Raw genomic sequence first — 16,558 nt, forward strand, 5'->3', positions numbered from 1 at the left:
TCTCTCTTCTTATCATGTCATGTTAAGTTGCTCTCTAAAATGTGGGCATTATGATGGTGGCAGCTAGGTAGGAAAAAGACCCATAATAACCCGACTGAAAAATGGTTGCTCACAAAATAATGAGCGACTAAAATATCATACATGGATGTTCATAAACAACTAGAACTTGAATGATGTGACATGGGATCAATCAAAGCCCTTTCATAGTATCCACTTAAAATACTTCACTGCTAAGTGGCCTCTACAATGTTTTGTACACACAGCAGCTAAGAGAATGCTTACTTCCTCTTGTAGCTAGATCTAGTTCAATATTGTTCAGTTTGGTTGAAAATACTTCCAGAAATATTAGTTAATCAAAAAAACAAGATTCCCACAAGTGCCTGCAGTCCTAAAGATTGCAACTCTTTCATTGGGCTGAGCCTTCCCAGGATTGGCAACCGCTGGTGGATTGCCACTCCTCTCTTGCTTAGCACCAAGACTCCACATTTCTCACCCAGATTTCTGAACCAGGCCTCTTCAGAAATCTGGCGTGTACCTGTTCTGGGGGCCCTTCCTCATCATGTAGGATCATCGGGGAAACCAAGTCATGCCCCCTTTTTACAGCACTAGCTGCCACGTTCCATTAAGTTTGTAGGTCCCAAAGGCACTTTGACAAGCCATGGAGAGAGGCAACTGTGTAAGCTAATTGGGGGAGGGTGTAGGATGGCATGTGTGTGGTTGAGTGTTTAGAGAGACAGGTAAGCGGGTGAGGGGGAAGGGTGGCGGGTAAGTGGATGAGGGGGTAGGGTGGGTCGGGGATAGTCAGGCAGTTGGGGGAGGGGATAGTCAGAGGTGGGCAGGGGGTTGGTATTCGAGGGCTGAGTAATATAGTTACCTTGGAGCTGGAACTAGTTTTAATCCTTTTAACTTTTACTAGGGTAACTATTCTGGAAAGTGAGTCAGAACCATCCAACACCTCCAACTGCAACTCAGAGTTTTGGATGCAGGGGGATTCCCATTGGAAGTCTAAACTTACCTGTCAATGTGTAGGGACTTCTGAAGGGTCCCCCAGCACATCTTGGGCAGTACCTCTGGGGTATGCCATTGGGAGATCTGAAATTCTGGGCCATTAGCTTGCTGCACTCCAACTGTACATCCACAATCAACCAGTCTTTATAATGTGCTGCTTTTTTTTTTGGTGATGCAGTAGGACAAAACATTGCAGGGTATCTGTGCATCAAGGGGAGAAAATGAGCAGCTATCTTGTCTAATCTTGAGAGAGAGAAAGTTAAGTTAGAGGTAATGTCACCCCAATACACAAACGCACACAGGAGCTGCAGCCAATTTCAGAGCATAACTCTTCGGAGGCATATAAATAAGATAGTGACTGATTTCTTATGATTGTCCAATGGATTATGTGCAGAAACTCAAATTTGCTTTTGTACTCACCACTGATTCCATATCTTTCAGTGTGATGGATTTTGCCAACATCATCTTGTAAAATGGTCTGATAAAGAAACCTGCAATAAAAGCAAAATGAATGCACTGAATAGTGTGGCCACTTACAGTGAGAAAATGAGAGAGAAACAGCGTGGTCATTTACACGTGTGTGTGTGAGAGGAGCAGGGCCTTTAATAGGGAGAGTGTGAGAGAAGAGTGTAGACCTTTAAAAAGCGCAAGAGGGAAACGAGTATGGAGAGCAGCTGATTGGTCAGTATTTCTAGTCTTTAAAGTAAAAGTAAAGTCTTTAGTTTGTGTTTAGATCTCTATTTTTTTTTCTCTCTTTTTCTTAAAGATAGCTTGTTAAGTATAAGATCAATACTGGTGTGTGTAAATAATTATAATGTGTGAAGAGTGGGGATACTAGAGTAATGAGTTAATAAATTGAATAAAATAAGATAGCGATGGCAGGATGGGTGATGTGTTGCACAGCAGCATGTGGGAGCTGCTGGACACCAAGATGATCCAGAGCAAACACGTGTACTAGGTGTCTGCAGCTTGAGGAACTTTGGATCCGAGTTAAGAAGCTAGAGTCCGAGCTGCAGACGTTATGCCACATCAGGGAGGGGGAAAACAATGTGGACGCTTTGCTCCAGCAGGCGATCACACCTCTCATATTAGGTAATTCAAATTTGGCCTGTGATCAGGGACAGGAGTGTGTGACTGCAGATGAAGCAGGTTCAGGGACCCAGGGGTAGTGTTCAAGGAGCCTCTGCCCCTGCAACTGTCCAACAGTTACAAGGTTCTTGCAAGCTGCGTGGATGAGAGCGGGGACTGCAGGGAGGATGAGCGAACTGACCACGGCACCATGGTACAGGGAGCCATTCAAGTGGGTGGTGGAAATTGGAGCATAATAGTGGAAGGGGACAGTATAATTAGGGGGAATAGATACTTTTCTCTGCAACCGTGAGCATGAACCCCGAAGGCTGTGTTGCCTGCCCGGTGTCAGGGTTAAGGACATCTCCTCAGGGCTGGAGAGGAACTTGGAGTGGGAGGGGAGGGATCCAGTTGTCATCGCCCATGTTGGTACCAATGACATTGACAGGACTAGAAAAGAGGTTCTGCTGAAAGAATTTGAACAGTTAGGAGCTAAATTAAAAAGCAGAACCTCCAAGGTAATAATCTCAGGATTGCTACCTGAGCCACAGGCAAACTGGCATGGTGTAAATAAAGTCAAGGAGTTAAATGCGTGGCTCAGAGATTGGTGTGGGAGGAATGGGTTTCAGTTCATGGGGCAATGGCACCAATACTGGGGTAGAAGGGAGCTGCTCCAATGGGACGGGCTTCACTTGAACCATGCTGGGACCAGTGTCCTGGTGAATCAAATAACTAGGGCTATAGAGAGGGTTTTAAACTAAATAGAGGTCGGGGAGGTTTCTGGAAAGGGGATACGTAGGCTTACAAAGCAAAAGGATATGGCAGCCTTGCAGGGCAGCAATTTGGATAATGATTACCCAGAGTGTGACAGGAAGGGTCAGAGTGTACACACATAAAAGAACAACAACAAATAGGGTCAAAGGGGGAAAAATGGTAAAAGGCAAATTAATAGCCCTTTACTTAAATGCATTTAGAACAAAATAAATGAATTGATGACACAAATAGAGATTAATGTGTATGATCTTATAGCCATTATGGAGACATGGTTACAAGGAGATCAAAGCTGGGAACTAAATATTCCGGGGTGTTTCGAAAGGACAAGTAGGAAGGAAAGGGTTGTGGGGTAGCTTTCTTAGTACAAGATGGAATAAGTACGATAGCAAGAAAGGATCTTGGATCAGAAGATGTAGAATCCATATGGGTGGAAGAAAGAAATAACAATGGGAAGATGACACTGGTGGGAGTAGTCTATGGGCACCCTGACAGCAGCTATACTGTAGGACAGAGAATAAGTTGGGAGATAATGAGGGAATGTAAAAAAGGCAGTACATGAATCATGGGTGATTTTAATCTTCATGTAGATTGGGAAAATCAAATTGGCAGAGGTAGACACGAACAAGAATTCATAGAGTGTATTTGGGCCAGTTTCTTAGAACAATATGTTGTGAATCCAGCCAGGGATCAAGCTATTTTTTGGATTTGGTAATGTGTAATGAGGCAGGTTTAATAAATGATCTCAGTGTAAAGGATCCACTAGGAGACTTTGACTATAATATGCTAGATTTTAGCATTCAGTTTGAGAGTGAGAAACTTGAGCCCGAAACGACTGTGCTAAACTTAAATAAACAACGGAATGAGGGCAGAGTTGGCTGGAGGGCACTGGGAAAGCAGGCTAGCAGAAAAGACGGTTGATGAACAATGGCAGATGTTTAAGAAAATAGTTCATGACTCTCAACAAAGATATATCCCAGTGAGGAAGGAGTATTCAAGGAAAGGGGTAAACCAACCATGGCGAACCAAGGAAGTTAAGGACAGTATCAAAGTGAAAGAAAAAGCATACATCGTGGCAAAGATTAGTGGTAAGCCAGAGGACTGGGAAAGTTTTAACCACCAACAAAAGATGACCAAAAAATATAAAGAGGGAGAAAAAAAAACTTTGAGGGTAAACTAGCAAGTAATTCAAATATGTTTAAAATTTTATTTTATTTTTTTAAATTCCTGCAATGGGGAAATCACCAGCTTGGCCAGCATTTATTTCCCATCCCCTAATTGCCCTTGAGAACTGAATGACAGGCTAGGCCATTTCAGAGGGCATTTAAGAGTCAACCACATTATTGTGGGTCTGAAGTCACATGTAAGCCAGGCCAGGTAAGGATGGCACATTTCCTTCCGTAAAGGGCATTAGTGGACCAGATGGGTTTTTAACAACAATCAACAATGGCTCCATGTCATCATTAGACTTTTAATTCCAGATTTTTCACTGAATTCAAATTTCACCTCTGCCGTGGTGGGGTTCGAACCCAGGTCCCTAGAGCATTATCCTGGGTATTTGGAGTACTAGTCCAGTGATAATACCACTATGCTTCCCCTAATATATACTGGCATTGGAGGCAGTCCAGAGAAGGTTCACTCGGTTGATCCAGGGTATGGAGGGATTTTCTTATGAGGAGAGGTTGAGTAGATTGGGCCTGTACTCATTGGAGTTTAGAAGAATGAGAGGCGGCCTTATTGAAACATGTAAGGTTCTTAGAGGGCTTGAGAGCGTAGATGCTGAGAGGTTGTTACACTTTGTGGGAGAGTCTAGGACAAGTGGGCAAAGAGGTGCCCATTTAAAACAGAGATGAGGAGGAACTTCTAATCTGAGGGTAGTCAATCTGTGGAATTCTTTACCACAGAGGGCTATAGAGGCTGGGTTGTTAAGTATATTCAAGGCTGAGACAGACAGATATTTAATCAGTAAGGGAATCAAGGGTTATAGGGAAAAGGCTGGGAAGTGGACTTGAGGATTATCAGATCGGCTATGATCTCATTGAATGGTGGAGCAGACTCGATGGGCTGAATGGCCTACTGCTCCTACATTTTATGGTTTTATAAAAACTCAAAAACGCGTTGAGTCATAAAATTAGTCAAGTGCTAAGAGAAGTCACTGCATGGAGCAAAAGCTGCGAATGATCAATTTTGTGATTTTCCTTGGCAGTGAAAGTGATGTGAATATTCACCCGGCAGACATTGGGCAGAATTGTCCCAGATTTGCACTAAGTGCGGTAGTGGGCAGGTAAAATGACATTTTACCTGCCGGACACGATGTTGGGTTGTCGCACCATATTGTCCCAAACCCGCCACATTACTTATGCATGCCCAGGAAATATGCCGTTTCTATGGCTCTCACTCGCTCGCCATGCCATCACCTCGTTGCTCCATCACATTTAAAGTGTGCTTCCAGCCTAGAACTGCAGCAAAGTAGACATAGCCCCAAAATGCAAGAAGACTGCAGCCCTTGAGCGCCTTTTGGACGACATGGGGGCCCGCTCTGATGTCCTCTACTCCCACGCTGGCCACAAGAGGGTCAGCTACATTACCACTCCAGCTTTGTAGGCGATGATAGTGGTGATTAGTGCCAATGCTGCCCAGAAGAGGCTGGCCAATCAATGCAGATAGGGGATGAATGATCTCATCCGTGCAGCCAGGGTACGGCAACCATCTCATCACTCTAAATTTATATACTCAAGCCCATCACACATTCACTGACATCTCACACACTGCCAGCTCAAGAGAAATCACCACCCATTCTCTCACACATACCCTCACATGTCTGTCTGGCCTCATCTCCTCTGGAGACTGCCCCCTCAGCCCTCAGTATCTTGAAGCCACTTCCAGAGATCAACATGTGCCTCCACACACATCCTGGGATACCCTCCTTCCCCAGCTCTCGTCCTGCAGCCTCTTCCCTTGCCTGAGGCCACTTCTCCCCCTTCCCCAAGCAAGACCTTGCCCTGCAGCTATTGAAAAGCCACCCACAAATGGCCGAACTGGTAGGTAGAGACCTACCCGTGAACCACCCTAAAAGTGATGTGGTGCTGTCTGTGAAGCCTGGCGCTGATGACTGTGAGTGCTGACCAAAGCAAGGTAGGCAAGTCCCGGGTGAAGTGCGGCCAGCTAGGTGCTGCTGTGGAACACGTCAGCATGTTTTCCCGCTGATGTGGGCAGACAATCCAGCCGGGGGGATGATCCGGAGGGCTGGCCTTATAATGATATGCTGATGTATTACAATGAGGTTCCCAACGTCCAATGGCGGGAAATGCAGCCCGCCATCAGCAGGCAAAGTGGACAATCACAAACTGGTTTCATGATGTCGTGAAACCAATTTTTGGCCTTCTCGCCATATTGTCTGGACACACCACTGAACACGCCCAACGCCGGTGGGGTGGGGGGGTGGGGGGGTGGGGGGTCCACGGAAAATCTTGGCCTTTGTGTCTGTGGCACCAATTTGGAAAAACAGCTCTTTTACCTCAGTCTCTAGGCAAATGGCATGTCCCTTCCACTGTTCGCATGCAAAACTCAAAATGTCCAACATTAGATATGATTCCACAATTGGAAAACATTTGCAAAATAATCCTCTGTGTGCTATGAGTCACGCTGACATCCAATTTAAGATCGCCAGTAGGGCTCACAGTGTGGCACATTTGTGAGGATTGGAAGCTACATATACTAACACATATGGCCCAGTTCTTTTCAGACAGAAAGAACATGTACAGACATTGCACTTGTTTCAGCTAAACAAAACAGCCATTCGCTGGTCATTCCCCAGGGCATTGTCTTGAAAAATCAGAGTCAAGCTGCCTGCTTTAAATTAAAAAAAAATGCTTGGCTTTTAATTGTCAGTCACCATCAACTGGTGCAACCTTCATGGCAACAAAAATATATCTTTTGTTCAGCAATGCTCAAGTTCTGTACTACCAAATGACTATTTGTAAAATCAGCGGAGCGTGCAGACCATTAACAGGTGAGTTGATATTCCAGAATTGGTGTATCTTTATAAATGCAATAAAATTCATCAGGTTTTCTTTCATTAGATTAAGGATCTCTTCTCCATTAATTTATTTGCTTTCCTTGTTTGTAATTTTAATGTTTATATTTAAAAATGCATCATTCACTATTGAGGGCTTTTTCAAGCAGACTCAGCAATTGGTACAGCCCGTTCTTTTGGGACACCACATTAGCCACAAGAAATAATGTATTCAATAACTGAAATTCTCTACCACTGAAAGCTGTAGATACTCAGAGATTCACTAACCCCATGAATGAACAAATTTCTCCTCATCCTCTGCTGACCCCTTATTCTGAGACCATGGCCCCTCGTTCTAGACACACCATGAAACCCTTTTCCAACATCTTTTTGATGGCAAAAATAGTTATTAAAACAATCTCTTGTTTTAAACAAACAAAGCACAATTAGTTTGCCCAACTGATAGAAGGTTCGGGCTTTTAGCTTTGAAAACAAAGTGAGTAATGGAGGAAGAGGAATGACTCGTCACAAACAGGAGACAAAAGTTTTCTTTTCCACTACCAAATTCTGCTAGATTTAGAGCGCTGGCCACCTGGCTTTGTGAATCATTGCCGTTTTGTGATTCATACCGACATTTCTTTAAACGTCAATGCCAGTCAAACTGCGTAGTAATTTAGCAATTCTGGTTAACATATGTTTTCTTGTAAGCACTGCTCCATAATCAAAACATCTAACTTACCATCCAGTAACTTTCCATGATGCACTGCCATTCCAGCCACACGTCCAATGAATTTGAAGTAAGAAAGATGATCTTCATTACACAATCCAGAATTTGGGTTGATCTGAAGTGTGTAATTATCCCTGTTTGAGAAGTATTTTAAAAAGCTGAAGTTTTAAATACTGAAGGAAATAGGCACTATACAGCATAGGTTATTTGGATCAAGGAAAGATCAAACTCTTGACACATTCTGTGCTTAAGTGCATCGCTTTCAGGCAGGTCTCAAGTGGTTTGAATTTCAGACCTGCAAACATCACTTCAGTCTTGTTAGGACAAAGCATGACTTATGTTTAAATATCTTTGAAATACATATTCATGTATAGAGACAGGAATAAATAAAAGCATAAGTGCCCATTTATAAATCAAGAGAAAGTCAAACTAAATCAAAGCAGAAGTGATTAGATTAAGTCAATTAATAGCATCATTAGTAATAGTTAACAATCTTAAATATTAAGCTAGCAAATATAGCTGTTAAGAGAAAATTATAGACATGAAACCTCTCATCATGTCATAAAATTCTTTGAAAGCTGGACAGAATGCTGAGAGGCTGTTTCTCCTGGCTGGAACACCCAGAACTAGGAGGTCACAGTCTCAGGATAAGAGGTCAATCATTTTGGACTGAGGTGGGGAGGAATTTCTTCGCTCAGGGAGTTGTGAATCTTTGGAATTTTCTACCCCAGCATGCTGTGGACACTCAATCAAGTATATACAAGACTGAGATCAATAGATTTTGGGGCGCTAAAGGGATCAAAGGACATGGGGTTGGTGTGGGAAAGTGGAATTGATGTAAAATTTAAACCACAAACTTACTGAATGGTGAAGTAGGTTCGAGGGGCAATTGAGATTATTCTGCTCCTGTTCCTTATGTGCTTATGTCGTCAGGTTGCCTCAGTGAGTTACTTTTCAATTGCAGTCACTCATTATATTCGGTGCATTTGGTAGTCAACCAGCACCCAGAAAGTGCTCAAAAACAACAAATGGATAAACAATTGGATGACGTGGGATTTGCAGGTGGCGTTGATTGAGGGAAAAATATTGGCAAAGATATTGCAAGATCTCAATTCTCCTTTTCAAATGGGTGTCTAAGAACTTCAATGTCCAACTGAGAAGCCAGACCATGCCTTGCTTTAACCTGAAAAAACGTCTTCTCCAACAATGCAAAAGTCTCTTAAAACTGTGCTGGGCTATCATTCTGGATTATGTGATTAAGGTTATAATAGCATTTGAACCTTGAACCTACTGACTGAAAAAATAACAGTACCATAAATGGAATCAAATTGACAGCGAAGTTCACGAAGTTCCCCCTCAGCTTGCAAAGATGCAATTGTGACTCTTAATTGATATTTTTTAAGTTACTGTTCAATAGCTCTTTACTTCTGTTCAGAATTTCATAAAACAAAGAAACTTCAAACATCCACACAGGAATGACTCAAGCAAGTTTGGTCATTTTACTGAATTATATAAGTAGATACTTAATCCAATGAGTATAAGATGATCAAGAGGTCATCTATTTGATGTGTTTAATGGAGCTGATAGAGTAGATAGAGATAAACTATTTCCTCCGGTGTAGGAGACCAAAATAAGGAGGCATAACCTCAAAATTAGAGATAGGGTGCTCAGAGTGATGTCAGCAAGCACTTCTTCACACAATAGTAGTAGAAATCGATAATTTTCACCCCAAGAATTTGTTGATGCAGTGACAACTGAAAGTTTCAAAACTGATATTGACTTTTTTTTAGGCAAGGGTATTAAGGGTTACAGAACCAAGGTGTACTGATGGAATTACGATAAAGATTATCCTTGATTTAAATGAATGGTAGAACAGGCAAGAGGGACTGAATAGCTAACTGTTTCTACCTGCCTATATGAATTCCAAGCTGTTAACTGCAAAACTATTGTTACAATATGTACGTGCAGTGAGGGAAATTAAAGTAGATGAATGAACTTGCATACTTACGTAGCTGAATATTCAAAAAGCCCATAGTAAGGATTAAACATTTCTTTAGACAAAAGGAAGAACCACTCTCTTGCTACACCTCCATAATCAAGTCCTTTCTCTGACTCAAATTCTATCCAAAGTCTGGCCTTAAGCACATCTGGTCGTTTTAAGGACATAATTCGTCTGTAAGACTCCTCTAGAATGTTGCCTCTATGCAGCTTCATTTCAAACCTATTGGGTATGTCAGCCTGGAACAAAAATAGAACCATAAGTAATTGTTGCATCTCAGTCCTCCAAAACCCACACTTCATATCCAGGGTGGAAAAAAATTTACAAAATGTCAAATTGAAGAATCTACATATTGCTGCAAAAATAAATTACAGAAACAGCAACACATGTGATATATGAAAAATCACGCAGGACATAACCTAACATATTCCATCCTAATTTTAATTATCTGCACAGTGTGAATGTCCATTTGGACTTGTAAGGCTGCTCTTTATAGCGTTCAAAAAATGGACCATACATCTGAATATTGCACTGAAATTTTAAAATAAAATTTAATTAGGAGAAAGATCAATTTTTCACAACTATTCACAATTAGCATTACATATGTATTTTCATTATAGTCTGATAAACAAAATGCATGTCTCATGCATTGCAATATAACACAACTCAAACTATTCATGAGACAACGTAATGCGTACTTACAGGCTTCTTCAGTTTCTTCCGGAAGTAATCATACTTCTGTTTGAATTCTCTGGAATATGGCACAGCCTACAAGAGAACACATGTCAATTTAAAAAAACTAAAACAACACTGGTGTTTCTTTATTATAATTACTGGGAAGTTGCATCAGCTGGCAACACACTGATATTCTCCAACATCAGAAAATGTGATGCTGTACTACTAGGGATGAGGACAGTAGACTTGTTATTAATTTAATTGGACTTTCTTCTCATAATTGTAAAATAAATTTATACATCCAAATAATGTGCTTACTGAATGTTACATGTTTTCGCAGTGCACTGTCTACTAGACAGTTACAGGCCCAGATCTTCTGGTCTCTACATGGTCGGAGACTGATCACACACCTTAAAATACGCTAGGGATCCTCTCAGAAGTCCCAAAGCACTAACTCCACAGGAATTGCCCGGGAAGTTTCAACTTCCATTGGGCAATTCTGCTGCTCCCCAGGACACTCCAAAAAATCTCCAACTCTGAGTTACAGTCACAGACTTTGGAGGGTTCCGCTTCACTGAACAGTCAATCAGGAAACATTAGGCAGAAAAAACCATGGGCAGGATAATCCGTCTGGGGTGGGGGGTTGTTGCAGATGGCTTGTCGTCAGTCTTGGCATTGTCAAGAGTACATTTGCAGATGCTGCTGGGACAGCAAAAAAGCAGAAGGCAGATCATTGGGTACCTGGAAACAGTTAAGTCCGGGGTCTTGGGCAGGGAGGGTTTGGGCAGGTTAGGGAGGAGGGTGGGAGGGGGAGGGGGAGTGTGAGGGTGGTGGGTTTAAGGCAGCAGGCAGGTAGGAAGAGGATAGCTCCTGAAGATAGAAACCCCCTTCCACCCCACGTTTGAAGAATTTTAAAAAAGAAAATCTGGCTGCCCACTCCTGCCTGACTGCCCAAGCCAACCATTTTATGGTGTGGGCAGCATATTATCAGGGTCAAGTGGCTGGGCAACAAGTCTAATTGATCCTTGATTATCTATTTAAATATGGCAGATTGGCTACCGATTTTGGCACCTGTCCACCCTCTGTATTATGGGGCTGAGCTCAGGAGTCGGTCAGGTGGTGTTGGGGTGGGCACCTGCCCTATTTTACATGCCCACCTCCCCCCCAACCCCCGCAGCAAAAACACGCCCGACAGAGGCACGTAAAATGCAGCCACATGTCTAATTCCTGAGTAATTATACAACAGACCCTCCTGACTCCTCACCGGGCCCCCTGACCCCTCCACCTTCTGTCTCTCCACCAACTTGACCTCACCACCTTACCACCTACCACTCAGCCACCCTACCCACTTACACTTATTCACTAACACAGTGAAAAGCTATTTAAATGTCCCAAAGCTTTTCAGTGTGTTAGCGAACAAAGTCTTACTAAAATCCGACAGCTGGTGCTGTAAAAAAGGGCTTAGCTTCCCCTGACAATCCTGCACTGCGAGGGAGGACTCAGGACAGGTATGCTCTGCATTTCTGAACAGGCCCGATTCACAAGTCTGGGCCAGAATGCGGAGTTCTACCTTAGTGTATAAAAAATAGCAATAGAGTGGCAATGCAATGGTAATTGCCATCCTCGGAAGATTTGGCCCACAGCAGCTTCACTTTCTCAAGATAAAGATATTACAAAAACAGATAATGGATCAAGCAGTTCTCACTTTTTAAATACTACCTAATCCTTCTTCCTGATTAATTAAGAACAAGGGGACATCATCTTAAAATTAGAGTGAGACCATGTAGGAAGGATACCAGCAAACTCTTCTTCACAAAGGATATCCTTACACACAGTGGACATATGGAATTTGCTTCCTTATAAGGCTTTTAATGCCGACACCACTGGAGCTTGCAAGACCAAGATCAGCATAGAGTTCAGTTTGCTTTAGAGGATATTAGGGGATATGGAGCTGTGGCAGGTAAATGGAGTTCAAGTACAGAGCTGCCGTGATCCATTTCTAGACTGAGCTGCCTACACATGTAATTATTAACATCCAAACCTGCTTTCACTTGCAAAATCCTGAGTCTATCATTGGCAAAAAGTGAATTGGAAAAATCCAGACTATTTCAGTATCCAAAAAAAAATTGAAGCAACCTTAAACCTCCAGGCTTGTACACAAAGCTATTATTGGCACAATAAATACAGGAAATGAATTGGCTACCATGGATAGATTTTACAGTCAATGGAGGGAAAGGTTCTCACTGTTCACTATGCTGCACAGAACTTTTGTGAGCTTTTGAACACAGAATTCTTGTCATCAAGTGGCTAATCCGGGGTGCGCTTCAATGAATCAAATTGAAGAATCTTCACTTTGACATGAAGTGTCTAGTCAGGAAGTCTAAATTAGATCTAAAACAGGTACAAAAGATGAAGTATAGATTGGGAAAGAAAGGTGTGATTAAGAGTAAGAGATAAGAGAACCAGATATGGAAACTTTTTAAAAAAACTCCAACAATAACCAAATTCTGAAGGAATGATACTCCACACTTATAAAAATTGAACATTCAGGCTCAGGAAAGTTGTTCAGCAATAATTATAATTCATTGAAAATTCATTTGCTCCTGCATGTACCAGCCCTAACCTTTTCTGCCATGCTTAGTGGCTACCTTATGGGGAGATGGTGCTATTGTGGTAATGCTACTGCATTAATAACCCAGAAGCCCAGGCTAATGTTCTGGGGACATGGGTTCAAATCACACCATGGCAGCTGGTGGAATTTAAACTCAATTAATAAATGTGGAATATTAAGCTAGTCTCAGTAATGATGACCATGACAACTATCATCATTTATTGAAAAAACCCATACAGTTCACTATTATCCTTTAGGGAAGGAAATCTACTATCCTTACCAGGTCTGGCCTACATGTGACTCCAGGCCCACAGCAATGTGGTTGACTCTTAACTGCCCTCTGAAATGGCCTAGCAAGCATTGCAGTTCAAGGGCAATTAGGGATGGGCAACAAATGCTGGCCATGCCAGTGATGCCCACATCCCATGAAAGAATAAAGAAAACCTTCATGCCTTTACATAGACTCAGCATTGAAATCAATCAGTAAGATTCTGTAATAGTTTAACCGATGGAGGAGCAGAGTGACTTGGATCACCACTTCTGGATCTCTGCTGCAAGTTTATGTACTCCAGGATTTGTTATCCAATTAGTTCCATAGTAATGGAGAGTGCTGTTCGTCTCACTATTATTCTCAATGCAAAATTCAGGCCTGTATAATTAGGCAGAACTTTAACAATTCACGTTGGATTATCTATACCGTGCAATAATTTTAATATTTGTATCACATCTTCCCTCAAACTTATTTGCTCCAGGAAAACTTTACTTAGTTGCTAGAGCTTTTCTTCATAAATTTGTATCTTCAAAGGTCTGAAACGATCCTTCAACTTTATATAGTACATCGAAATCCTTTAAGGCAGGTGACCAATACTCCATGACAGAATCGGCCTCAATAATGATCTGTTGATCTGTACAGTAGGACTCCAAGTGGCACAGTTGTTAGGGCTTCTGAACTTGAGGTTCCCGAGTTCAAGTCCCACTCCATATGAACATAGAGCAGGAGTAGGCCACTTGGCCTTTCAAGCCTGCTCCGCCATTCGATAAGATCATGGCTGATGTGATTATAACTTCCTGCCTATCCTTGATAATCTTTCACCCCCTTGTTAATCAAGAATTTATCTAGCTCTGCTTTAAAAATATTTAAAAAGACCCTACTTCCAACTGCCTTTTGAAGAAGAGTTCCAAACACTCATGACCTTCAGAGGAAAAAATTCTCCTCATCTCTGTCTTAAATGAGAAAGGTTTCGGTCAAGTCACCTCTTACTCTTCTAAACTCCAGTGGATACACTGTCCAACCTTTCCTCATGAGACAATCCTAATATTAGTCTGGTAAATCTTCTCTGAACTGCTTCTAATGCATTTACATCTTTCTTTAAATAAGGAGGCCAATACTATGAACAGTACTCCAGATGTGGTTTCACCAGTGCCCTGCACAACTGAAGCATAAACTCCCATCTTGGTACTCAATTCCTCTCTCAGTAAATGATAACATTCTATTAGCTTTTCTAATTACTTGCTATACCTTTATACTAGCCTCAGGACTTGTTGGCCACAGAAGAACCCAGCCACTGGTGCAGGCAAGCCAGCATGTATTGGTGCCGGTTCCCAGCCTGGATAAATGGGGAGGTTAGTGACAAGGAGGCCATCCATACTTATTACATTAAAAGTGCTATTTTATGCAAGTTGCTTTTGGAGAAAAATATTGATACATATTTAGAAAACCATTTTGAACAATATAAAGGGCATTGTCCTATTTGACAATTCACTGTGCGTTTTTTTGATATTGTGTGCTGTGACAATCTATTGTCCTTAGTATTGCAAAACTAACTTCACACAACTTGGGGCAAACAAGTTACCGAATGGAACAAAAGACTACAAAATAAATAGCATGTGTACTTTAAAGGTAAAGCTTGCATCTAACAAAATATTGGCATTTAATTCTCAGGCATCTGTTGAGGTCGGAAGGTGAGAAGAAAAAGAAAAAAAATGCGCTTCCTCTATCATTTGAGCGTGTATCAACTGTGATTCGTGGCATCTTGAGCTGTGTGCACACCTCCTGATTGCATATAGAGTAATTTTTCAGCGGAAAATATGAGTGGGACAGGATGAGGATAAAGAGTAGGAAGAAGATGAGAATGTGGAGTTATAAATTTAAAATGTAAGAAAAGAAAAACATAAAATCTGCAAATAACTGTCAATTTTTATTACTTACAGGACCAGTAATGGCTGGATTCTGTAGTCTTGGATCCTCCCACTGTGTGATTTTGGTATCTATAAAAAGACAGTGGGACATTTTTTACTATAAAATTCTAATTCTTAAGAAATCAAGCACAGCTGAAGTAACACATCGAGATACCCTAATTAATTTTGTTCTTGCTATTCACAAATACTTTTACATTTATGCGAAACACATTTGGAAATTCTAGAAGTCAGTCCATATAAAATCAGAATAAAATCAAGAAAAATGTCCATCACTTTCTCAAGGGCAACTTGCAAAAGGAAATAAATGCCATTCTTGCCAGCACTATCCCAAAGATGAACTTTTAACAATCTGGGAAGAAAAGTATGGAAATAGAGAATGCTTAGCAATTTTGCTGCAATACAAACATCAAGGTAGTTCATTTGGTCACAGAATATACAAGTAAAGTTATACTACATTCAGTCAGATCCACATCTTATATTTCAGTTAGAAGGGTTAACTTCTTCATGTTATGAAGACGCGTAGGGGAAGCTCGATGGGCCAGGTGGCCAACTCCTGCTCCTGTTGCCTATTCTTATGATCTTACTCATGTACAGTCAAAGATCACAGGGTCTTATATTCCTTCTAAGAAACTCCAGACAAGGTTGCATGTAGAAGAGTGCATTATAATAAACAAGAACTGTGGTAAAGCCAATAACACAATTGCTGTGTGCCTCCGGGTTTGCAGGACCATTTGAATATTGCAGTATATACCCAAATTCCCCTACGGTGGATACAGCCATGGTTCCTGATTCCCACAGCCCAAACTATGAAATTGTTACAAAGCGATGGGGCTATTTTGACTCTTTAAAGATAGATGAAAATGGCAGTTCCTGAAAATTATGAGTGGAGCAGGAAAGTAAAGAAAGACAAGTAGCAAAGTCCATGTGAAACAGACATGTGGAATGTACAAAGCCAAATTATGAACAATGACATGGAGAGATTTTGTTTTCTCTGATTCCCAAAAGACAAGAGAGCTCAATCAGCGATGGAATGTAGTGGCTCTCACGTATCCACCATTTTAAGCCCCCACTGCAGGCATGGTTAAATTCACGGCTCAAAAGTTTCTCTATCGTTTCTGGACTCAGCAAATACCAGAGAGTTATCCCAGTGGCTTATCTCTGCAAGGTTTCCAGTTTCTGAATGTTTTTGCATTGAAATTCAGAACTAGCCTTAGTATATTGAAGATGTGGTCCAACAGACAACTGCAGTCTGATCATATGTTCTTTTAACTTATATTCAATGGTTTTGACTGCATCGTTTGGCTTTGCTTGCTGCTCTGTATTGGTTGAACATAGTTAGCATTGAGTCTAAGATTTCTAGGTCTCATTCCAATTAACTCTTCCCTCATTCATGAGAGTACATTTACCTTATATGCGGTTCCTTGCACTTGTCTTCAATTATTAATTGGCTGAAGTACATAGTTTGCCTAATTTATTCTGAAATTT

At 41.4% G+C, this 16,558-nt stretch overlaps 1 protein-coding gene across 5 annotated transcripts in view; it reads right to left on the minus strand.

Annotated features, from left to right (window-relative positions):
* The window catches only part of nedd4l (NEDD4 like E3 ubiquitin protein ligase), a 441,756-nt gene that overhangs the window by 42,974 nt on the left and 382,224 nt on the right, over positions 1 to 16,558 (minus strand). For all 5 annotated transcript variants that reach the window (XM_041209743.1, XM_041209653.1, XM_041209560.1 and 2 more), the window contains 5 exons: positions 15,084 to 15,142; positions 10,291 to 10,356; positions 9,598 to 9,827; positions 7,602 to 7,723; positions 1,429 to 1,499 (listed from right to left, as the gene is read on the minus strand). In XM_041209743.1, coding sequence (XP_041065677.1) covers positions 1,429 to 1,499; positions 7,602 to 7,723; positions 9,598 to 9,827; positions 10,291 to 10,356; positions 15,084 to 15,142 — 548 coding nt within the window. The remainder of the gene's footprint in view (positions 1 to 1,428; positions 1,500 to 7,601; positions 7,724 to 9,597; positions 9,828 to 10,290; positions 10,357 to 15,083; positions 15,143 to 16,558) is intronic.

Source organism: Carcharodon carcharias, chromosome 1, assembly GCF_017639515.1.
Source record: "Carcharodon carcharias isolate sCarCar2 chromosome 1, sCarCar2.pri, whole genome shotgun sequence".
Taxonomy (NCBI): domain Eukaryota; kingdom Metazoa; phylum Chordata; class Chondrichthyes; order Lamniformes; family Lamnidae; genus Carcharodon; species Carcharodon carcharias.